Genomic DNA, 25576 nt, shown 5'->3' on the forward strand with positions numbered 1-25576 from the left:
TCTGTACTGGATCAGGAACAAAGCCTTTTTAGTCAACTAATAAGCTTACCTTTCAAGTTACATTTGAAATTGTTTCTGCTGCTTTTCTACTTTAGATTTGCAAGTTTAAGTCTTAATTCCTGCAATTGCTGGTATTGTAAAAATACCTAGTTTTACCTTTTTATGAAGGATATAACCTCTTTATCTGCTTTGTGGGTCTATTTCACTCTTGATCAGGTCACATAACCTCTCACCGAGAAGATATTTTGTAGTTTAATTTATATACATACAAGTCATCATCTTGTTGTGAATTATAGTTGGAAACTGTCTGTGGGGTTTTTTCTTTCCCTTTCCTACATCCAACTTCTTTATCTTGTTGAGAAGAACATTTTTCTGTAGGTACAGACCTATCCTCTATTTGCATCAGAAGGCTCTGTATATGACCATATGTTTGTGTATCTAGACATTCCTACAGTCAATCTCAAAATCCTAGTCTAAGGTATCTCATGCATTTCTAAGCAACCTAGGTTATTACCATACCACATGGTGGGTATACAGAGATATATACCCTCTCAGTGAACATGTTCATGAGCAATTGGCAGTTGGGACTGGGATAAGCAGTGACATGGAAAGACGCTCACTGCAAGTGGGAGTCCATGCCTGGGAGCAGATGGTTTCTCATGTCCCATTTTTGCTTGCGGTAGGTTTAAAGTTGTTGCACAGTGCTGGATTCACAGCACAAAAAGGCAAAAACTTTAGAGGTCAGACAGTTTCATAATAGCAGTAATTGTTTATAGCTGTAGCTATAGCTGCAGCCACATGGGAGGGAGCTGCTCAGAAGGCAGGGGAACCCACAGCATCACTAGGCTGAGCTGGTGTGTCGCACACAAGCTCTGCTTTGGCTAGCCTAGTTGGGAATGAAGAGGCCTCAGGAGCAGAGCACAGTGCTCTGTGCCAGTCCAGCAAGAGGCAGGCTCTGGTGCTCCAGGGACCCGAAGGAGGGAGAGCAAGTGGATTGGGGAGGCTGTGCACATGTGGGTGTGCATGTGCATGCGTGTGGGCTGTTACCCAAGCACGCCTTGCTGAGCACACAGCAGGGCCCTCCGTGATGGGAGACTCCTAGGAAAACACCCCAAGGGTAGGGATGGCCGGTGCTGTGCTCCCTGCCCTGCCAGGGAATGCTCTTCCCACGTGCTGCCACTACCTCTTGGCTGTCAGAGGTCCAGCCCACCTCCTGGCTCCTGCTGCTGCCTTGCTCTAGACCTGCCGTTCTACCCAGGGACTTCCATTCATTTTGCAATGGCAGTGGGTTTTGGACAAATGCAGTGACCTTGAGGGAATGCCCTAATAACTGCAGAGAAGAAGGATATGTATATGGGATGGGAAGGGGAGGAGAGTAGGTAGGAAAGGGTAGGAATTGCAGGCTTCAGCTTAACTTTCAGCACATAGTCCTTTCCCGCTGCAGCGGCTGTATTGTGTGCTGGCTTGTAACAGCACAAGATGAAGTCCTGTGGAGACCTTCTGTCCTGTCCTCTCCTCAAGGTCCCATACTGAGGCATCTGTACAAGTCTGATCTAGAAGGGGACTGGTTATAGCCTGCAGAGGTTAGTCTGCTCCTGCAAAAGGGAGCTGGGCTAGGTGATCCTCTTGAATGACTGTAGTGTGCTGGTACTTCCTGTTGCCCAACATGGAGATGTAAAAGATTAAGTGTAATCACAGATTTAGTTTTACTCTTTGTTAGTGCATCTGTGTACATTCTGATGTTAAAAACAGCCGCAAGGTCACCATAAGTAATAGAAAGGGTGTATGACATGTACCATATGTACCCTATACACCAACAATGGCCAAATGAGAGTGTTGAGGGATTTTTTGGAATGCAACATGCCACTCAGATTCTTCTAAATGGAAATTCATTTACAGGAGTTCCTTAGGGTTTATTTGGCCAACTTGAGTAAAGATACAGTTAACAGAACTTGCACTGTTCAGGCCATGGAAAACCCCACAAGATTCTAAAAATCTTCAAAGTGCAGAAAATGCATTAGTTCCTGGAACAGAAGATCAGTTACATAATGCAAGATAAGAATATGCTTGCCTGTAAAATGGATTTCCAAATATGAAAAAGCAGCCGAATTGCTTGCAGATAGACTGCTAGTAGTAGTAGAACAGCTTTTACTGTCTGCCTGCGAGAAGTGCAATCGTATTTATTCTCCCCTGTGACTCATATAACTGTATTTAGTCACCACGTAAAAGGCAATACCTTTTGTTTCTAAAATCACCCTGGAGTGTAACAAAAAGGGGAAAACACTTATGCACCCATTCTAAACACAGGAGCCCCTAGGCGCATAAAGTTGATGAAACTTACTCTTGTGACCAGCATATTGATCATGCAAACAGCATTGCTTGTAGGTCAGATGCTGACAGAATTGACAGCAGTCACTTCAAAGCAGTGTTCAGCAGCAGAGCGCCACAGAAGTTTTGGCATAGCGTGTGACTTTGCTGTAATGCCATGTGGTGCTCGCTGGAACAATCTGATTTATATAAAGGTAGTGCTCCTCCTCTCACGCCTCATCTTCCAGCACAACCAATAAAGGCGGCACACCCTCCTGGCCCATGCGCTTGTCCCTTTTATAGGGGGGAAGTGTAATGAGGGCTCAGTGTTGTCCTCTCCCATTAGCAAAGGCCTTCATTAAACAGCTGGGGTTCCTCTGCAGCATGCAAAATCCATGGTGAGAACACAGATGTACAGAAGCCTGTGGGAAGGCTCGAAGTTTTACATATTGCTAAAGACTCCTCGTCTTGGCACGCGCTCAGGTTCGCTCAGTGATGGGTAGCATACTGTGGTATATTTAATAGGCAGAAAACTTAACTACATTGACAGTGTAGGCTAGACCCAAGTTTTTTACTTTGCTGAAACATGTCATTCATACACGTCTTTCTGGGTGCCTACCAGATGATTAGCCTCAGTTCTGCAGGACTCGTATTTTAAAACCCCTTCTTTGTTCCCAAACTGGAACTCCAGCCTCCTCACTCCTTCCTACTGGTGCTCACAGCTCACGCCAGTGATGACTCTCATGCCCAAGGGTGAAGTTCTTGGCTCTCGGTCAGCCAGCCCGTGTGGTTTGTTACTTGGCACAGGAACAAAGCCGGGGTGCATCCTGCCTCCGAAGCTCTCTGGCACAGCACTTCCAGCAGTGTTGGTTCCCCAACCCACCACAGCCCAGTGCTTGCAAATGTTATTCACGCCAACTGCTAAGTACAACATTGAAGTGCAGCGTTAAAGTGCTAAATGATTTATAAGATCCTAACATGAAATTTATTTGTAATTTCTCTTACTAATGCTTGCTTTCAATTCTTCCCCTTCTTTCTTTTCTGGCAGATTACCATTGAATTGGATAATGCTGAGGTTTAATTTTATTTCTTTTCTACAGTGTTGTTTCTATGGTGTTTGTTTTATGAGTAGCTCTGTGATCTGTCCTGTTGTCTCTTCAGCACTGAGCTTTCTGATTTGTACGCCTGTGTCAGTAAATTAGTTGAGTTTTCAGTCTGCTGTGTGTCTGCGCTGGGAATAGTTACCGTAACTAATTCCATATGTCATTACTTGGAATGTTAGTCCAAATGCAGTTATAATTCCTGGCAATCTGCAATCATCTGGTGCCATAGTAGATCCCATGCAGTGTTGGGACCAGACCTGAGTGCCTTTAGGGAATCAACCACTGCAACCACCATTAAAACGTCAGCATTTAACAGTGAGCCAGCATTACCAGGTCATTGGTGAACAGGCTTTTTATTTGGAAAACTAAACACTGAGGTTTAATGGTGTTCATGCCGAAGTTGGAGGAGCCCACCAGAAGCCATCTGGAGAAGACCCTGAATGAGGTGTCTCCACTTGCTGACCAGTGAGAGCCATTCCTTATGTCCTTGGGCACGGTGCAGTTGTGGGAACTGCTGAGGGCTGGGTCCTTGTGCAGAAACTGCATTGCTGGCCTTAGCGAGAAAGGTGGCAGTCATGCAGTTCATCAAAGCATCTCGCTGTCCTTCCTGTTCCTCCTTAGTCAGGCTTGGTGTATAAAGCCACGTAAAACATTTGAATGTGTTGTGAAAGCAGTGTGGTGTAACCCTATGAAAATTACTGACTTCTGAAGCTGCTTCTGTGTGAAAAGCTTCCTACCATCAAAAACGTGCCTTCAGCTGGTGGTGTTTATGCTCTATGTAGTTGTTTTATGGGTGGAAAAGCCATATTTGAGTAAGAACTTTCAGTATAACTGATATTAAGCTTTCTAAGGACTTTTAAAAGCAGTGTGTCTGTTTTGGGCACCGGTGCACGGGGAGAGGGAGGGAGCTGAGCTGTCTCTGCTGCTGCAACTTCCTCATCCAGCTCAAAAAAACCCTGGTGTGGGCGCTGAATTTGCATAAATGTATAATACTGAGAAAGTGATTGACTGGCACCTTATTTTACTGAAATACCAGGAAAAAAGAAATATTTTCCTCTCTGTGCTTTGTTTCCTGCGTTCTCTCCCAAGCCAACCTTTTCTTTGGAACAAATTTCAGCCACTTAAAATACTTAAAATGTTACTGCTCTTTATTCAATAGAATAGATAATGAAATACACCATAAATTGCTTTCTATAGAACTTGTTAATTTTGATGTTGATCAGCTAAATTTACTGAGTAAGTTTCCTTCTGAAAACACAGCAATATTTGGGGACGTTGGCTGTTGAAATGGATTTGAACCTGAACTGTTTGTCACAAAGGTAGACCAAAAAGTGGGCATATCCCCAGGGCTGGATTGAAGGGTCTTCTGTGTTGAGAAGGGCTTTTAGAGGAGGGAAGGAGAAGAATTCCCTGCAAGAACAAACCGGAGTTGTGGCTTTTTGGCTTTGTCTTTAGCCTAGCTTCTGGCTGGGACACTTGGGTTCCTGCTGTGCCACAGGTGAGTGGCATCACCTTCACCCCAGCATGTGCCTGCCCTGCCAGGGTATAAGTTACCTTCCCTAAAAAAAAAATCACAAGTCTCCAGTTTCAGCCTCAACAAAAAGCGCTTTAGGAGAAAATCCTCATCGAGGGGCTGCTGGGGTTTGCACCCTTCTGTGGAAAGGAAATGTTCTCTTAAGCATGCCCTTCCAGTTAATGTGCGTGGGAGCTGGCTGACAGGTAGGATGCGTGCAGAGAGTAAAAGTCTGACGTAGGTCTGAAGGACAGTGTTTCATATGGCACAGGTCCATGTACTGCACTGTCGTCACCTCTGACCGTGCCGGTATGAGACACCTCAGATGCATCTCCAGGCTTTGCCCCAAACTTCTAGCATTGCATAGCTACAGAGATTCTGGTGTGTTTTAATCTCTGGTGTCATTATTTTCTCTTTCTCTTTTAATATAACAAAGATATTTTCATCTCTTACCTGGGGAGTTTGCACCAGCAGCATGCTCTGGTTTTGAAAAGTCTTATCTGTAGCTCATGAACGTTTCCATCAGGCATAGGCCACTTAGACTGTATGGTGCTACAGCTTCCCAGAATAGCTCAAAAATCATATATATATATATATATGATTTTATCTTGGAGAAACTTCAGACAGAAACTTGAATTGTTTAATTGCAAATTAAGTCATAATATGAAACTTTCCCCTTCAGTCTCTGGCTGTAATGTGCTGTCTTTGCTTGCAGTAAATCAGCCGGAGCGTGCAGAGCAATTAAAGATTTGGGCTTGAGGCTGCAAAGGAGGAACTTTATTCCCCTTCAGTGGAGCAGCTGCACGAAGGGAGCAGGTGTTTGTAACCATCAGCAATGAGAACTGGCTGCTTATAGAAAGGGATTCAGACAGGGCTTAAACCACTGACAAGTCTCAAAAGGGAATCCTGGGGTTTCCTTTTTTTTTCCCTGTCAACCCTGGAAACTATAAAGGGCAAAGAAAACGGAAATCTCCATTATTAGTAAAATTAATAACTTATTTTCTATTAAACTTGATTTTTCTGATCCGCTGATATGATTTTTATTCCTTCAGGATAAAACTCTACTAAAGTAGCTGTCTTATGGCACGATCTCCTAGTATTTATGTAATTGTATGCATAGACTCATTTATATATCTTAGTTGCTCACTGCAGGCTAATTTCAGTGAGTGGAGGTCCAAATAATAATAGATACTAAAAATGCCAGGAGGTCCATGGGTTTGTTACTGCAAGTTTTAATGGAACATTTGTGTTACAGCCCCCTTAATGTATTTGTGAAGGAAGAAAGGGAGTGCCTTTGTAGGTGGGTGAATAATGCTGGAATTCACCTCACAGCAGGAAATCCCCCATGGAAAAAGAAAGATGGTGACCGCTGTGACCTGCGCCCAAGGGCGGCAGCACCCCTGTACGTGCCTGGCTGAGCCACTGGGGTTGCTGGAGTATTGCAGTTCTGGAGAAGTGTTGTGGAAAAGAAGGGGAGGGCTAGGACAGTTTGATGCTGTTGGCCTAATTCATGTGCTTTCTATTGAAGGGTGTATCTGGAATTCCCGTTCTGTTGGACAGGGAAGGAACTGGAATTTTCTGGGGAGAACCAGACTCCATAGTCTGACGTTTGCTTTCAACATCCATTTACTGTAGTCTGAGGACCACGCACTGGTCTAGCAGAAATACAACAGTAGCATCTTTAAGCTCTTTTACAAAGTTTTTGAATGGCAGCATCCAGTGTTGGGGCAGGATTTGTGTAAAAGGTTTTTCTCTTGGGGACAGAAATTAGGATACATTGTGAGAGTCATCCTGCAGTATTTCCAAAACACCCAGGTTCCTGTAAGCTTGTAAAAGTGCACAGACGTTTGGGGTAGGGGTTGTGTAAGAATGCTGTTAAGGAGAAGAACAGGTATTGTGAAAGATGAATGTAAAGCATGATTTGTTTTGATAGAAAACCAAAACCAGCTGAAACTGTAAACTTTTTCATGCCTTACTTGCACCTTATTTGCAACATGGTTGTGTTGGTTTTATCCTGATCTTGGGGTCTCTGTGCTCGTATTTAGGTGTGTGTCAGGGCTTCTGTTTCTCTGGCTCCTTGGGCCCTCCTGGAGCATCAGGAAGGTGTTGGTAGCTGCACGGGTCTGACTCAAGCTTAATTGCTAAATAGAGTGGTCTTAACATTGCCTCTGTGCGGGTGTGTCAAGTAATAAAATAGACCCCCAAGGCAGTGCAGAGGCATGTTGTCTGTGAAAGCCCTCGGGCTGAGTCTCTCTTGATGGACTCCTTACTGGGCTGGAACTGCTGTAATCCTGGTCTTGATGGAGCTGTTGCCTATGCTGGTCTCTCGAGAAGGTGTTCAGGACCAAGATAAATTCTTCTTAAGTGCCACCAAGGGTGAATCGTCACACAACAGTGATAACTAAACCCTGGCTGTCGTTAGACACAACAGCTTAATTTGCTTTTAATTTGATCCTCAGCCTACTGAAAAGTCCAGGTGTGATAGAAATGCAGATTTGATGGCATCTCACAACTCCAGTTGAGATGGTGAGCTCCACCGTGGGTTCCCTGTGGTCCAGGACAGCTCAGGCAGCGCAGCTCCCTCCCTGTTGAGGCATTTCTATTTGCGACACGCCATTCCCATCCGCTCTCCTCAGTCCAGATAGGCGTTTGGGGACACCGTGGCCCAGTTTCCACCTGCAGTGCGAGTCTTGGGCACTAAACCGCATACATCCTGGAGAAACACATTAATACTTTATGGACTGCAAAGGCGAGAAGTGTTAGCGCTGACCTGCAGGTGGCATGCTCAGGATGCGGAATGTGGCTGGGAGATGTCCTACTTCTTTCTTTTCCCTTTTTCCCCTCCCAGCCACATTGCAGTGAGCGGCTCCGCTGGGCACCTGCCAACAGCCAGGCAGCACTTACATAACAGCAGCTTTTTTTCCTGGAATTCAGGCCCGCTGCTGATGTGTGACCTTCAGCGGTAAGTGCCAATAAATGCGGTGGAGATGTTTACAGTCACCGCCGGCCTTGCCGCCGCTGCCAGCCCTGCACCAGTAGCTGCCGTGCCCGTGGGGCTGCTGCTGCTTCCCCGACCACTGCTCCTGGACCGTGGGATCCGTGTCTTATATCTCAGGGTGAAGAAGGGGTGCTCTGCGGTGGTCCCCCGCAGGGCTGGGGCAGGGGCCAGCAAACACTGAAACAACCAAAGTGCCGTAAGCACCAGGAGCTTCCCTTGTAATTATTTATTCCTTTTTAGGATTTGAAGTTAAGTAAAACCCCACAGTTTTTCTGTTGTTGTTTTTATTTCTATTTGTATTCAGTAATGACAGTTCTTCATGCAGCTGATAAAAGATATCCAGCAACATACACCTGCAGACGCACTCAGTGTAGTTTTGGGGTGCTTTTTTTCAGCTCTTCACTTTGGTCTTGAGGTTTCAAGTAGGTGAAAAGGGAACTGAAAATCCTAGTCCAAAGGGGTTGACTTGAATTAACCTCAGTGCTCTTTATCAGTGATAAGCTAAAAGTCCAATGGCAGAGTAAGATGCAAAGTGTATGCTATTTATGCGTCTTCTGATTGGAGTTGGAAAATCCATTAACCTCTTAAAAGCTGGAGAGATGCGCTTACAAATGATACTCCTTGTAGAGGCAGCTTACTCCACAGTCATTTCTCTTGTGTATTTTGCACTTAGACAGTGCTTCACTTGTTATGTCTCAAGCAGAGGAAATGCAGGCGCTCATAAATTTTTGTGGGCTGCCTTATATTTTTTTTCCCCTCAGAAATCCTGCAATCTTTGGACTGTTTTTATTGCACAAACTGGAATTGGTGAGCTCTTTGGAAAAGGAGCCTGGAACATTTCTTAGGGTTATTTGTAACAAAGAAATAGTTATACCGTCTTACCAGTTAATTAAAACTGCTAATGTAAAATGTGCAGTAAAGAGAGTTCTTACTATATTCAGTTATTGTAAATGACCTGCAAGACTGAGGATTTAAGGAGAAGTGATTGCACTCTGATTTAAGGTCAGTGGCATATCAGAGAATCAGGTCTCTGACTCCAGGAAAGTCCCAGCCCAAGTAAAACATGCTTTCTCAACTGAAAGCTCTGGAAAATAAGAGAAGGCATTCCTGTAGGCAGATCTCTGTGACCTTTCAGTGCAGGCACTGACAGCTCTTACGCCAAATTTCCCACCTCATTGCCTGGCAGCGCACAAAGTCTCTGCAAATTCACTGAGATAAGGAGGGGAACATTTAGCCACGTCCCTGGTGTTGGGTGTGTGCCGCAGGGATGAGGCCATAGGATGTAAGTGTGGTTGCTGCTCCATCACGTGCCTCTGCCCCTGTAAATCACACAGGTCTTCTGTGAGGGCAGGAAGAGGACCCATGCCAGGACAGGGTGCTGCTCCGTGTCTCCTGCTGCCTCTTAATTTGTGCAGGTGTGACATCCTGCATAGTACACCACTGGGCAACTTTGATGCAGGTCTGTTACAATGGTAAATTATAATGTGGGATATTTGCCAAAGCAGCTCAGTTATCTTGGTTCCATATTATTCCCCTCTGCCCTGAAATGCATCCATAGCAAGTCAACTGCCTGCTTGACAAACATCTACGTATCTGCAGAGGCTAAAAATTTGCTACCCAGCTCTTTCTGAGTTCTGCAAGGTAACAGTGTTGGCCTTACAAAAGAGACTTGGCAAGCAGGTAACCTACGTGGAGCTTCTTGGTATTACCGAAGAGTTTTGAAGGACAGCAGCGTAGCGTGCTCTAGTCTGTTGTCATGAATTAGACTAGGTAGTGTTTTTGATGTGAGCCTTTCAAGTAAGAATTATACTGAATGTATTCTAAAGAGAAAGGAGGAGAAATTCAGAAAAGGGAGGAAAGAGTGCAAGAGGACTTCCAAGGGCTCTGTCTAAACAGCCAGTCCCACTGCAACTCCAGCTAATGTGGGGAAGGTGAGCAAGAGCCAAAGCAGAGAGCCATGGTTTCAGAATAACATGTATCAGATCTGGACTCCAGGTTTTACACCTGGATATACAACCTAGCTGTCAAAAGCTGCCTGTGATATTTGGCTGACTGACTAGTTGCATTTTTTTCCCCCTTTTACTTCCTCCTCTATGCCAAATATCTCCCCCCAGCACCCCAATAATTAGATGCCATATGCATGGACTTGGGTTGGTTCCTGAATGCACAGATTTCAGGACCAGAAGGAACCACTTGGTAATTTAACCCGACTTCCTGCACAGCACAGGGCATCTTGTTTCTTGCCATTTTTTCTCTGCTGAGCCAAATCAATTTAGTTTGACTAAGCTTCCTTAGAATGCTCAGTGTGGATCTTGAAGACCTCCCAGGACAGGTATCAGTTTACTATTGCCTTGCTCCAGTTAGTCACCTTCCTGTCAGACTTAGAGGGATGTTTGGTAAAAGACCTCAAGGAGACATGTAGTAGTTTGGAAAATGGCATCAGCCTGTAGAAATTAAGCAGTCTGAGGTCTGTCACTTCTCAGTCCTTTAATCTAGGAAATGGCCTAAAGGCAGAGGAGGTTTGTGTTTGTAATTGGGCTGTTTTGTCCATTGTTTTGTCAAAATTCCATAGTTTTTTGAGGCTGAAGAGAAAAGGAGCAGGTTTTTGAAAGTGTTCATGCCTGTGCTCACACAAATGTGGGTTTTTTTCCAGATGAGATTATTTCTCACCCATTCGTAGCTTTACAATACGAGATATTTTCCATCCTGTGTTGCTGAAGACACTGTCTGGATCAGACCCTGTCTGTGTGAACGGGAATCTCTACCTGCCTTTTCAATGAATTTCAAGTGTGTTTTGGATGCTTACCTGTCAAGTTCAAAATCTTGAGAAAAGCAGTCCTGGGGCTTTAAACATGAATGAAAATCTGCATTTCCTCAGAGCATTCTCACTTTTTCAGTTGTTTGCATTTTCTGTGGAAGACAGGATTAGACAACTTTCATCTTGATTGTTAAGATTGAAAGCGAATGGAAAAACTTTCATGTCTTCCTCAAAACCATAAATCAAACGGACTGAAACATCTTCCATATCTCATAAATTGAGATGTAATGAGTTTGCACTTGATCTGTCACTTGCTTTGGTGGTTTTTGAGTGGATACATCCACTGTTGAGGCAGGTAAAGACCATTCTGGGAAACAAACATAGTCTGTGTTGGGGAAATGGATGCCAGAAGCATTATGGTCACCAACAGGTCAAAGAAATGGTATTTCTCTTGTTGTGGCTAGTGATGAGTGGTGTATTTGCCAGCCTTGTGGGAATGGAAACTTCAAAGGAAGAGGGGGTTTTGCACAAATTGAGAGAAGCTTCTGCTTCTGCTAGCAAAATGTAAAGATGATGTACTGGTCTCTTGTTCCAGCCACCCACTGCGTTCTAGTTTAAAAGCTGGCCACTGTGTCCGTCACACACAGTGGTCAGCTTTTGGTATTCCACAAACCTGCATGCTCCCCACCCCACCCCATCATTTATTTTCTAGGCAGAGAGCTGAGGCACAAGAAATCTGGGAAAATTAGTACTGCAGTCCACTCTCCCACCCTTTTCAATTCTTCTTGCAAAGCATAAGCTGATACTTTGCTGTTGCAGCATGCAGGATAGTGCAAAGTATAGCACAGGAACTACAGCTCAGTAATTCTTTGCTCTTTTAACCCATTTTTACTCAATAACAATTGCAGTAGTTGAAGTTTATATTCTTACTAAAAGATTGCTGAAGGCCATGCTTATTTGGAATGATCCATCCAAGCATTGCCAAGGGCAGTGGCTCTTGCTTGCAGATGAGTTGGTAAGGCTGGTTCTAACATGCTGTCTCTGCTATACTGGGAGGGCACAAGAATTTGCTAGCTACAATATGTACTTTTTCCTTCTCCAATTAGGTTGGAAAGATCAAACTAATTCCATGCTGATTCTTCATCTGTGCTGGTTTTCAGTCCCAAAGTGTACATGTATGTTTGATTAAGAAGGGGTCATGCTATAAGCCTTGAATAAGGAAGCTTTCATTTGGAATCCAAAGCCCAGTACATTATCTTGTGGCAGTCGTCCACTTGACCTGCCAGCTTCAGCATCCCCTTCTGTGGCAGGAAGGTGCCAAATTTTCCCTACACAGGAATATGCACAATTTCCTTGCTGCTGTTGATTACTTAAGAGAAGAAGAATTTTTTGCTGTGCTCTGAAGCAAGTTGTGCAGACAGTGTCTGCAATCAGAGCAATGTGCCCAGACTCCCTAATGATTGGATATGGCATTTCCAGTGTCCAGCCTCCAAGCAGCAAGGTTGTATACAGCAGGCTGTGCAGAACTGTGTGTTCCTCTGCATAAATGAGGTTCTTCCTGTTAACTTTTCGTCCTCTGGCTTAAATCTGACCAAGAGAGTTTGTGTGCTTGTGAAGTTTCCAAGAGTGGTGACAATGCAAGGAAGCGGTGTACCAGAGGCCGTGTGAATTAGCCAGGGGGAAAGTCCATTAGGAGAACAGAGAACGGTTCTTCCTGGCCAAGGAGCCCCTGCCCACAGAGCACCAGAGGGGAAGCGTTCATTGCTCTGGCTCCTTCCTGGGAAACGGTCTCTCCATATTTAGACTTCTGGACCTGGTGGCCTTCCTTTCCCTGTACTGTGAGTTTCCTAGGCTGCAGCCTAGGTCACTCCCCCCGCTTGCACTTGATTTGTCTGTCTAGTTCATGTGCCCTCCAGGCAGACACGGACAATGAGTGCCTGACTTAAACTGATATCACTGCATCTTCGTCATCTTATTTCTTAGTGTCTCTTCCTGAGAAGTTAAATCAATTTACCCATGATTAAGTAGGCAGTTTCATTTGAATGTTTTAGGTCTCTGTTGTATGTCTAAGCTCTACTAGATAAAAGTTGCTTGTCCTCATCTGTTTCAGTGCGATGATCAGCATTTTAAATTTGAAAAGCTGTCACCATGAAGCCTCTTCTTTCGTTGCTCATGTTTGGTGCTGTACCACATTTCTTTTATCTCAAGAAAAGTATGTTTATAGATGAGAATCCAAAGAAAGCATTTTTTAAACTAACATTGCAAGGCTGCTGGCTCTGTGACATGCAGCCCTTGCTTCCTCCTCCTCCCACTGGGGATGGGGGATACAAGTCACAGATCCCAAGTGCTCGCTCCAAGCAGGCTACCCAAAAGCCTGCAATTTCTGCATTGCAGGCCTGTGTGCACCTGCAGCTAAAGCTTTTTGCTTGTGCCTCTGTGTTCATGCAAAGTAGCTGGCAATGTTCAAAGGATACCTGCTAAACTTTCAGAATGTAGCCCTATTTAGGAGCATGGTGGGTGGGTGGGAGGGTATAAACAGTAATTATGGCTATATAATGCATTTGTGATGATTCAGATGAAGTCAAGTGGTGTGCTAGCTGCTTTCCCCTAAGCGTTGACCACTAGATTTCTGTTGGGATGAAAGATTCTTGAAGAATGACTAATTTTTCCATTTTACTTTCAACTAGCTGCCGCAACCTCCAGAAACGGAAAGCCCTGTAGAGGTGTGTCACCCACCTATATTTGTACAACAGGCAAATATTGGTGTCTTGAAGTAGTCCTGGTGGAGTCTCTTGTCGATTCAAAAACCCCTGTGAAATGTGTGTTCCTGCGTGGTGGTAGATAGTGACAATAAGTACATTTGTTGAAGTGGTTTAATCCAATGCAGCATTAGCGTGATAGGCTGAAATAAAAAAGTCCACATGTAAACCAGTCCTAAATCTTTGTTGCTTTCAGCCATTTCCCTTATGCTTTTAAGGGAGGCACTGTGAAAAGTGCCCTCTATCCTCCCCCTGCATTAGCAAAAAGAGGACTTGGTTTCTCTGGCTCATAATGCAGAATTTGGTTTTCCCTTTGTCTTGCACATATAAAAACTTTGCTAAGGAAAGGGAGGTGTCAGAAGTTATCAGTGGAAGCTTTATAATCCCAGAGCAGCTGGATGTCCCATATAAAGTGCCACGGTGAAACAGCTAATGGTCAGTTCACATCTTCAAGGTTATTAGTGCTATAGTGAATTGGATCTGTAGGCACATCTCCTTTATGAGACACCCCAGCACCAATTGAATAAGATGGATTATTTGCCAAAATTAAGACATAAGAATTTATGAAGTCTCAAATTCTTTGAAGTTAATGGGACATCCAAAGGTGGCATTGGTACATTGTACAACATGGGTAATCTCTGAGTGCAAATCTAAGTGAACCAACATGGAAGTCTAAATCTGGGATAGTGCTGATTCTCTGAGCTATATCCATATGAAGATTATCAGTATGTTGTGAAGTCATCATGAAAAAATGTTTGTGGTGGTTCAGACCCTTTGTATTTGTAACTTTTGTGGAACAGTGTTTAAATGTAAACTGAAACTGAGTGGTCATCGAATGACTTTGAGATGCTTGGGAGGTGGCTCCTAGTTTAAGATGTGTCCCTGTGCAGAACAGCTGCTCCTACACATTTTCCAGAATGCTTTAAAGCAACAAAACCTCAGCGGCTTCAGGTTTACAGAGCAGAAGTTTCACTCCTGAAAATTAATGGCTGAAATAAGAGCTCTTTGATTTGGAACATCCATGTGCCGAGGGCCTTTGTTCAGCGCAACCCCATTGAAACCCATGGCACTGGAATGAAAATCCTGCAGAGTCCTCCACAGTCTCAAAGTAGCTTCCCTGACCACGGTCTGATGCGTTGAAGTACCTACACTTCCTCCAGAAGTGTGCCTGTCGTGCAATGGGTGTTTGTGTGTGTGTGTATCTGTGTATATGTATGCATGGGAATGCATGGTTTGAGTTCTTAAACTTGTGCATTACTGGTAACTGCAAAACTAGACTTTGTGTTTACTTTAAATCCATGAGGATTGGCATGTGTGCATGCCGTGGTGGTCTGCTGGAGGGTGGCAGAGCAGGCTGGTTGAGTGCTGCCAGAGCTAACTGAGGGCAGATGTTCTGTTTTGGCAGCTTGTCAGTCAATCTCCCTCACTTCCCCCTTGATTTCAGCTGTGACTTGCCTTAATATTTTCTATGAGCGCAAAGATGTTGGTGTCTCTCTAGTGTTGTTTTGCTTTAAAATGAAATTTCTGCATGCACAGCAGGAGCTTGATCAAAGTCTACCACAGAGGCAACTGGAGGATCATAGAAGGGTACGTACAGCAGTCAAACACATTCAGAACTAATCTTCTACCTTTTCCTTTTAAAAACTGAAGTTTAAGTCATGTAAGAAACTCCTGTGGTTAACTGCTTGCTGTTGGTCTCTTGGAAAATCTGAAATGATCAGCCATGCTTACAAAACAGGCTGCTGGAGCACCTTCTCTGGTGTTAAACGGAAGGGGCAAGTGCTTGGGTGCTCTGAATTAAAGCTGAGATCCTGGTCTAGTCTGTCTACACTGTCGAAGCACTCCCCTGTGTTGGTGATCACACAATTATCCATGAGTTTAATTGGTGCTTGTGAAGTTTGCTGGCTTTGGCCACATCTCTACCTTCGCAAACAGTCAAGCTGCAAAATCAGCATCCTTAATACAGTGCTTGATTTCTTCTGTTCTTGCAGCTTAGAACACAACAGCAGCAACTTATAACTGCTTCATTCTTAAATATTATTAAAGATGCTCTATTTTAAACATCAGAACAGGGTTTTTTTTATCTCATTTACACTGTGTATTGCATCTGCTTTACTGACACATGTACAGTAATGTTTGTATGCTACTTACTGATAGTTTACCTTGATGGGGAATGCAGATGAAACTGAATGCTGTTGGGGTTGGGGTTTTTTTAGGTAGCATATTTGATTTTTCTTATTGCTGCCAAACATCTGATATTTGTTTGCATACTGTATGCATCAAACTGGTGTACAACAGTAACATGATGGTTAAAGAACTGTTCCGGAGCCAAGCGTTGCAGCTGAATTAATTACAACATTTCTTAAATACCACTTATGTTTTCTCCCCTCTACTTTGATCACGTACTCATATCCTTGTTAGCTGACACAGCGGGTTTGAATAATCTTGTAGGAAACAGTTTTTCTTCCCAATTAGAATGCAAAGTGCTCATGAACGTGGATTGCCAAGCCTCCAAAACCATGGGTCAGCACGCTTTCTGACTTGAAACAGTAAATGTTTGATATGTGTTCCCACTTGTGTTTTCTGGTTCCTGGATTTGGATTCACTATTCCTATAGGCAACGAAGGTCCTGCAGGTCTGTCCTCAGAGCAGCAGCTCCCAGTGAGATCTCTGCACTTACCCCAGCAATATTTGGACTGTGGAATAGAAGTTGCCTTCTGCTCCATAGTGAGCCAAAAGGAAAGTCTTGAGAAAATTCTAGGACCTTTAGTTACCCTTCTGAATTCAGGAAGAGGAGGGGTTGACTGAACAGCAGTTCGTGTGATTGGATGTGTATTATCTTTGTAGTGAGTAGTAAAAACCACTTTTTAAATGCCTGTTGATATGACCACTACCAGTTAGCTTAACAGAAGAGAAAGATCATCTGAGAACTCCATTGTAACTTGATTTGTGGCATAAGACTTACAGGTATCAAATTGCCTTTCTAATCAGTGTACATGTCAAAGGAAGATGTAGTTAAGGGGGGTTTTGTCTGTCTTGGCCTTGTTCTGTCATGTAGCCTTCCTTACCTGCCAGACTGAGAGCAGAGAGGTGGCTAAAGCTCTGCATCATGTGCTAAACACTCTCATGTTGCTGTCAGTCAAGGTGGCTCCTCTAGGATGAGAATTTGCTTGAGCTTTTGAATCAAGTCTCTTGCCTCTCCTACATGTTCACTATTTGTCCCAAGTGGTGATAGGAAGCGTATGTCCTTTGGGAAAGTGCTCATCTTCTACTGTTGCTTCCAAAGTAGCTTGCCTTTTTTTCTTTTTTTGGGGAAGACTTTTGGAAGCAGCTGGTTGGAAAGCTCTCTTCATGTCTATTTTATATCTTGTCTCCCTGCCGGTTCCCTCGTCCCCATCTGATCCATAAAATGCTGCTTCTGTGCTGCAGCTTTCACACTAATAATCTATAGGACAACTTTTAATGTGCTAAATGTTAATGGCAAGAAGCAGATGGTGGGAGCAGTGTCATTAGCCACCAGCATTGTGAGGAGGGCAGTGGTTCCTGACCAGCTGCAGGCAGCTGTTGGGCTTCTCCATGTGGAAGTGATGTCTGAAATTTGGTGAAGAACTGTTAATTTCCACACCATTTGTCCTGCCAGTGCTTTGGGGTATAAGGATTTTTTTAAGCCGCCTTTTGTGAGCGCCAGCTTCGTATCAAAAACAGCATGGCTGTGGCAGCGCTGAAGTTTGGTACAAACCAATGAATGCTTATTTACGTTGTTCCATTTACTTATTTGTGTTTTAAAAGCCTCTTGTGAAAGTTTAAAAAGGCTTCACTTGTATCACAGCTAATATATGAAACCTCAGTGTTAATGATGTTTTGAATATATAGTCAGACAACTGATTATATTTGAAATACAACTGAAAATCAGTGTCAAGCACTTATTTTATGACTGGAGATCAAGATATATATTGGTTCATCCTGACATTTTTAGTATAAAATTACTCTTGGCCAGATTGATTTTGGGGTTTATTATGCCATTTTTAATCCCTGAGAAACTCCTTTCTTCCCCCTCTCTCACACACAGTCTCAGGGTGGTACTGCTGTAAGCACAGCACGCTGCCATTAGCAGAGCAGCAGCTCCCGGTTGAAATAATCACTAGTTTTCCTTTTTGCCCAAAGACTGTGTGAAAATGTGCTAATCCAATGTGTGCATCCTGTCGCTGGTAGTACCGCTGGCTTGTGTATGGCTTGGAATTACTGGGAATTCCCGTATGCCTTACATGAGAGCAGAGCAGGGTGCACAAGTTAACATTCAACCTGAGAGCTGTTTTGATCTCTTCTAGCCTCTGCTCACGACAGTGGCACATGCTCTGCAGGGACGTGCTGGGTGCTCCCAGGGGCGCGGGGACAGGATGTCGGGGTTATCCAAGGACTGGTGCCCTGCAGTGTCCGCCGGCTCATGTGCTCGGATGCTGACTGCTGGCGTGACCAGGAGGCTGCCAGCAGGGACACAGGGAACAAAGAGCTGGGATGCAGTGGGGATCACTCGGGTTTCCGCTCAGCAGCTGACAGCATTAGATTGCATCAGTTGCTGATGGAGGGGAGAAGAGTGTGTCCTGTAACTTTGGTGAAATGGCAAAATAGGATAGGTTTGAGAAGAGGGGGTTGCTCTCTCACAAAACCATTTCTAATGTTCTCTGTAGTCCTTCTCTTCGTGTTGGTGCTGCAACTTTTTTATATTTAAGGCTGAGACAGTAGATCTTAATTTAGAAAACTCTTTGGGAATAAAATCCGTTTAGAAAGCTATGCACAAAACCAGAACTGTAGCTGTTTCTGGTGCTGGGAACCCATAATCTTATTTGAGCCCCATGAGACCCCACTCAGGGTCCCAGCCTGCCTGAACACATCAGGAGATGCTTAGTGGATTCTGCCTAATCTCTCCAGGGTTTTGGTTCCCCCTCCCTCACTACAAGTAGGCTAATTACCAGCAGTCCCCTTGCTACTGAACGTTAGTAGTGTGTTTATTCATTAAGCTCGCATCCTGATTTCATTATCCTCTTTGAATCAAGGGTGAGGCACTCAGGCAAGTTTTGGTCAACCGTTACTATGGCAACGTGAGACCAGCGGGACGGCGCGAGAGCCTCACCACCTTCGGCAACGGCCCCTTGTCTGCCGGAGGCGCCAGCAAAGCCGGGGCAGGAGGTAGGACATGCTCCTGCTCAGCAGGCGTTCGTATCATCTGCCGTGCCAGATGCTGTGTGTCTGTGTCAGCCTCACAAGTCGGTATCAGACAGGTGAAGTAGGGGGTCCCCCCTGTTCTGTTCTGTGGAATCCCAAAAAAGAAGGGACTATCCACATGGATGGGAAGAAGTCCTGCTTGCATGTCTCTCCTGGCTTTAAGAACTCCAACTCTATGTGAGGGATTCCACTTTAGGCTGAGTGGAGCATCGCGCTTCTGTCTCTAGTCGTGTCAGTCTGCCTTTCCCTCATGCAGAGGAGAGCGATGCTCTTCCTTCTGACTGCATTTGAGAAAGTGCTTTAAAATTGAGTAGGCAGAGCTTTTTATGCTTTCCAGAGACTGTCTTGGGTTGCCTTGAATGTTATGACCTTGCTTTGAGTGAATGCACTTAGAAACCCTGGTCAATTTAATATTTGCAATAACATTCGGGAACTGTGCTCATATGGATGGCAGGTTCTCAACCACACCTGAAATGTCTGAAATGGTTTTTCATTGATTACAGAGGGATTGTAGTAATGGATGAATAAAAAATTTGGGTTGAAGTCATTTAAAAAGTGCAGTTTGTTTAATCTGAGACCATTGCTAAAAAAGTAACGTCAAGCACGTTTTGCCTCTTCAGAATACAGTGGGTAGTCCTGGTGAAAGCAGGCCTGATCAGAAAGAAAGGAAAACAAATAAACAAACCCCCACCTATTTCCCCCATTTTTCTGAAGTTGGTATATATTCTGTTTGTCCCTGTGTTGTGCTGCCTATGCCGTAGTCTTCCACTTCATAGAGCATTAGCTTTGCTATCATCTGGAATTTGTCTTGCCTTTTCTTCATCCCCTCACTGGTCCTGCAGAGCCTCTATCTCTCTTTGTATCCATGGAACCATGCTGTTTCCAGAACCTTCTTCTAATACACCAACCCTCTCTCTGTCTTGTGCTGCTAAGGAGAAGAGCAGTGAGAGCAGATATTTCTCATTGCCAGCCCAACTTGTCCTCCTTTAGAACACTACCCCCCCCCCCCCCCCCCCAGGCTCGCATGTATTAAAGCAGTGTTAAGTGCCCATCTTGCAGATGTGCTTTAAGTTACAAAGTCTTCCTTGCAGAAATGCAAGGAGCTGAGTTCATCACTGTTAATAAATGTGTGCATCCTTCAGGATAGGTTAATAATTTAAACCAGAAGAGAGATACCACCTTCATAGGGTGGCTAGGTTTGAATCTCAACCTGTTCCTCATGATCGCCCTTATAGGAGGAAGCTCCGGATCAAGTTCAGTGAGCCGAGGTGAGATGAGTCTGGCAGATGTCCAGTGTCATCTGGATAAAGAAGGTGCATCCAACCTGGTCATAGATCTCATCATGAATGCCACCAGTGACAGAGTCTTCCATGAAAGCATCCTGCTAGCCATTGCCCTTCTGGAAGGTGGGAACACTACAATACAGGTAGGGAAATTGAAAACTTCAGGCTTATAACTAAAACATGTTGGGAAGGGAAATGACTTTTATGAAATCCAGGAAACTTGAGGAGGTTGAGGAGATGGGAGGGGAAATGACTAAATGATCTTCGACCTGTAATTAAGGGAAATATTAGTGTCTACCGTGCAGAAGTTAACTTATTAAATGTTTGCATGGGCATCAGATAATTGAGGTATTTCCCAGGACAGTGTAGAGGAATCTGCAAGACAACAGCTTTATTGGATTAGTTTGTGATGAACTTTTATGAGTATGTTTAAGCAATTGCAACATGCTCAGAGACTTTTACAACTGGCAGTTAGTTTTCAGGCTGGAATTCAACACAAGGGTGTATGGTGAACTCCAGACCACCACTATTTCTTCCTGTCCTTCATTTCTGTGTTTTAAATAAGGATTTGATTTCCCTAAATGAAAATTGTGCCTGGTATGTAATGAGTATACAGCAACTGGCTTGTACAGTGTTCTTCCAAACAAAGTAAAAGCTCACTAAGCAAAACATGCTTAGAAAGATTATTGAACATATCATGTCTTATTCTTTTGACTTTGCATGTGTTATATTTGCAGTCTGTTTCAGTATTAGCCGATGGGCTTTATGCAGAGCTGTTCCAGAGCGTTACCCCTTCCTACCCCAGTGCCATGCGTTTCACATGTCTGAACCAAACCATTGGTGGTTTATTTCAGAAGGTCAATTTTGCAGATTGTTCCTTTCACTTGGAGAAGTGATGCATCCAAATGTTTGATACACATACAGATGTAGGCTTATAATTTGATGTCATTTATGCGGCATCCTAATTAGGAACATTTATTTAGGCACTTTTATATAAAACACTAACATTTTCAGAAGAGATTGGGCAAATAGAACTAAAAATACTTACACATGTGGCCCACTGCCCCCAGTATGATATAACCACTCCACAGGCCTTTATTTCTGCTCTGAAAACCGAGCTATGGAAAGGCACAGTCCGTCTCTGGTATTGCAGCAGCAGCAAAGAGCCACTGTGCTTATGACGTTATTCTTAACTAGACCTTCATGGCAACTTCAGGGAGAAATACTTGACCAGACTGAGGGTAGCGCTCCACATTGTGCTTAATCTCATCTTATTGTGGGCCATTGCCAAAATGGACTGTCCTGTTCTGGTTGTCTCTGCTTGTCCCCTCTTTGCACAGCTTATGCAGCTGTGGGATGAGTTGAATTAAAGGGCTGATCTGGCAGAAAATCAGCCTGACAGTGAAAACAGATTCAGTGCCATAGAACAGGTCTGGCTTGGCTCAAAACTGACCAGAGATGTGCAGGGGAGCAGCTGTATCCTCTGGGCAGCAGTACATGGTGAGATGTGATTGAGTGAATGTGGGGCTGCATCCTGACTAGTTATAAGTGATCATTACAGTTAAAACGTGTGCTAGATCTCTACAGCAGCACCTCTCGTGTTCATGCAAACTTCCTTGAGAGGAGAGGGGATGTTTTGGGGCTCCCTCACACTGTCTCTATACCTTTTTTTCCCCCTTGTGTTTATGCTCTGGAGTGAAGCTTCTTTGCAAAAGACAAAAGTGGGAACTGAACATTTAAAATCCTGTGTCACCTTAAACTGCAGTGACAGGATTAACATTACTTAAGGAGAGTCACTCCTTTGAATTTCCTGCTCTTCTCCAATGTAAAGGAAGCTGGGCTTTCATCTTCCCGGCTTTCAGGGAGCCTCAGGTAACCCCATGCTGTCATGCTGGAAGGAAAAACAAATCCTGCACCAGTCTCATGTGGAGAGATCCTTTGCTTGTGCTGGGCCCTAGAACTGATGGACTGAGTAAAGTAACTTCCCACTGTGTGTGAATCAGTGTTGAAACCAGATTCCTGAGCTCATCTGGTGAAAACAAATAGGAAAATCTGCACTCCATCTCCCAAGACAACTTTTTAACCAAAAAGGGAGATTCTTAATTTGCATTTGCTGTCTAACTGGGATCTGTGAGTCTGTACAGTAACTATGTGGTTGGGAATGAGCTGTTGGCATAGAATGCTTATAGCAAATGGTGTAACACTGTCACATCTGTGCCTTACAGTCCTGCCAGTTTCTGTTGCACTCTTGCCTTTATAGACATTACTTCTGCAAGCCAGAGTAACTATATTCTGTCCTTTCCCGCTTGGGAGTAAGTGCTTGGCAGTTGTCTTTACCTTTAGAAGATGTTCTGGGCAGGCAGCAGTTGGTGCACGTGTGTGTACATGCTCTAATGCAGCAGCAAAGGGCTGGGAGGGGGCTCTGGTGTAGGCTGCTTGTAAGTACAAAGTGTTTTAGGAACCAAATAACTTGTGATGCCTACAGCTAATGCTATAAGCTCTGAGGTCTTAGACACACCCTGGAGCTCTTACGCATGCAAAGAGCAGATGAGATTTCATTGGAAGCATCCTATGGAGCAGCTGTAATGTGGATATTCTGTGCTATAGCAATCCAGTGGTCTGGTAGAAAAAAGAAGGTTTATCAGTGCACAAAGATGTTCCATGACTTGCCTCTGTATTGGTTAATCTGGTGCTGGGAGGTGAGTTTGCTGCTGCCTTGCATTACTTGCACTGGTTTTAGCACAGGCAGGGCCGCTGGGGACTTAGTCCAGTGTCGGTGAAGAGCAGCACATACTCAGCGCTCCGATCTTTCAGTAGTATCTCAGTCATGAAAGCCAAGTAAGCAAAACTCTAATGGAAAAAAATACCAACCACAAAGCTTAACTTCTGGGAGAACATCTGGCTTCGTGCTGGTGAATCAAAGCGAAGGCGGAGGCTTGCTCTTCAGTTAAATCACGAGTTCAGGTCTGTATCACCCAGAGTAATTGCTGAATGATGTCCAAGTTAAACTGGTGCCCTGAGACAGTAAACTCACATGACAAAGCTTTTTTTCTCCTCACATAGGAAAAGTAGCTTATTTGCTCACCCAGAAAATGCAAAGGTTCAGTGCAGCCCAGCTGTTCAGGGGCACTGCTGGTACTAGAGAGCTGTGTGGGGTGCTCACTAGTATGCACAGCTTCACATCCCGTGGGTTTTGTAAAGCTGTCTTTCACTACAGCACAGTAAAGATTTATTGAGTGCAGCAATGTGATGGTCTCCTACTTTGTAAAGTTCATTTTTAGAAAATGCGCTGCAAAATTTATCTGCTTATGGGAATTAGATGCACTTGCAAAAATTAACCCCGTACTGCCTGCTGTCTTTTATCCTGATCTTTCCCTAATCTGCGTTCCTTTGGTAGATCCTGCAGATCAGGTAGGTAGGGCGTCACAACCTCTGCAACCTGCAGAGTGGATTTTCTCAAGTTCTACAGCACTTTCCGGTAACTGCCAGTGGAAGAATCATCTTGAGTCTCTGGACTAATAACTGTTCATTTTGCATCGGATACATTTGTCATCGCGAAAGTCAGCGTGGCCAGCTGAGCCAGCTTTGTCTCTGAGGTCTAACACAGTTTATCTTCCTTTAACAACTTTTTTGTTAGCAGCTCTTAATTTACAGTATTCTGAACAAGCTCATTCTGTGCTCTGTGTCTGAATAATTTTGACTGAACTTAAATTGCTTCTGTCTACAGGCCTTTGACAATAGGAAACTGGTGGGATAGGGACAGGTTATGTAAAAAGGCTTTTTGGCAGCAAAGCCAGAAGTGTGTCACCCCTGCGTGGCATTTTCTTAACTCCAGGTTTTCACACGGGAAACGGATTCGGCCTGAAGTTAAGCAAAAGGTTTGTACTGACACACAGGAGCTTGCACATGATGATTGTAATATGGTTAATAATGGGAGTTCCCGGGTAACTCCCATGAGCTTCAGTGGGAGAACAGATCCCGGTGATGTTGGGAAGGGATAACTGGAATGGGTGTTATTGTTTCATTAGGTACATGCGGGGCCAATATTAAGGCTAGGCAAAGTAGGTGGTTGCCAACTCTAGCAGAAAAGCAAATCGAGAAATGTTTTTTATTATAATTGGCAGGAGTGATTTTTATTGCATTGTTAAGAAAATTAATGTGGGGGAGAAGCAGGGCAAGAAAAAATACTCCCGGTTTACCTTAGGAAAGAGGCTAAACTGGTAGCGCATGGCACATTGAATCCCACGCTGCTGTGTGTTCTGCTATAGGGGTGAATGTGGATGTGATAAATTAACTGTTCTGGGAGGACGACAGTGGTCTTTGCCCAGTTAAAGCTCTCCGGATAGAAACTTTTCTACATTATTTTTAGGTTTTGGAATTCACTTAGAAATGCTGTCAGGTTCTTTGGTAATAGAAATGGGGGTGAAAGGGTCCAGGGAGCTCGTTGCTCCTGCTCAGCAGGAGCCCTGGTCTTTGGTGGGAAGCCTGCCCTCATTTGTAAGGAGACAGAAGCGGAGATGGAACTGCGGGGTCAAAACCGGACAACGAATTAACTTGACAAATGCTGCAGCTCACTGAACTGAAAATTACATAAACCCCTTCATTAATTTATATAACCCTCAGCATGCATCTACGGGAGAGCTGGAGTCAGTTGGTCTGCATGGAGCAGCCAGGGGAGGATGCAATGCTAGCCCCATGCTCGCCTCCAAAACAGTGAGGGGTGAGCATCCCTGCATCCGGGGTGCTGCCGGCCACACAAGGCACCCAGGGTGCTGGCTTGGGTGCTCCTCTCCAGAGCTTGCATGGCAGATGCTGTTGCTGATAGGCATGCTGCATGTGGAGCTACAGCTCCTCAGAAGAGACGGAAGCTTGGTCCGTTCTCTGCACACCCTGCAACATGGCAAGTTTTCCTCTGTTACATCAACCCTGGCAGATGAATGACAGAGGAGGAAATTGCTGAGGACTTGTCCTGTAATGCTCGTGTCTCATCTGCCAAATCAAAATTACATGCACCGTTACTCTGCTTCACCTCTGTGGAGTTTTGGTTTCCTTGGTCGGTGGAAGTTGATGGCAAGTACAGTCCCTTACATAACTGGCTCTCTATGGAGACTTCGGTCTGCTCGCTTAATTAGGGATCTTCTCAAAAGTTAGATTGCGTGACAAATTACCCACACGCACATGTTGGTATTTTCAGCAAGGGAAGGTAAAATGAGGTTGATGACATTAGTTTAGCTTCAGGCATTTTTCAAGTGCTACCCCAAAGTGACATGATGCAGAACTACCACTTTCAAGTGTGGTAGCTCTGCATCCCACTTCCTTGCTTCTTTCCCCCTTTGTCCACATTTTTTCCCAAGGCGGGCTGCAAACACAGGACAAGGTGATGGTAGTCAGCACCTAAGGAAAAGGTGATTATTTTTCAGGGAGTAAGTGGGATTTGCTCCTAGCTATAAAGCATCTAAGCAGAGTTGCTGCTCCTGCCCAGAGGATGATGATGGGATCTGCCCTATATCCTTCCTTCCCCCAGCTACTGAGTATGTGATAAGGACCAGGGGCCACCTTAAGATAGCACTGAGGAGGCTGTGGTGGTGGACCAGATTGTTGTGCCTCTTGCAGCATGGCAAGAGCAAGTCAG

At 44.4% G+C, this 25576-nt stretch overlaps 1 protein-coding gene across 2 annotated transcripts in view; it reads left to right on the top strand.

Annotated features, from left to right (window-relative positions):
- The window catches only part of ITPR1 (inositol 1,4,5-trisphosphate receptor type 1), a 170947-nt gene that overhangs the window by 89068 nt on the left and 56303 nt on the right, over nt 1–25576 (top strand). For both annotated transcript variants that reach the window (XM_057422996.1, XM_057422997.1), the window contains 5 exons: nt 3356–3382; nt 13367–13402; nt 14975–15025; nt 18493–18625; nt 19897–20087. In XM_057422996.1, the coding sequence (XP_057278979.1) occupies nt 3356–3382; nt 13367–13402; nt 14975–15025; nt 18493–18625; nt 19897–20087 (438 nt within the window). The remainder of the gene's footprint in view (nt 1–3355; nt 3383–13366; nt 13403–14974; nt 15026–18492; nt 18626–19896; nt 20088–25576) is intronic.

This window comes from Pezoporus wallicus, unplaced genomic scaffold (genome assembly GCF_028554395.1).
Source record: "Pezoporus wallicus isolate ANWC-B61680 ecotype Strahan unplaced genomic scaffold, APGP_CSIRO_Pwel_v1 contig_7073, whole genome shotgun sequence".
Classification (NCBI taxonomy): domain Eukaryota; kingdom Metazoa; phylum Chordata; class Aves; order Psittaciformes; family Psittacidae; genus Pezoporus; species Pezoporus wallicus.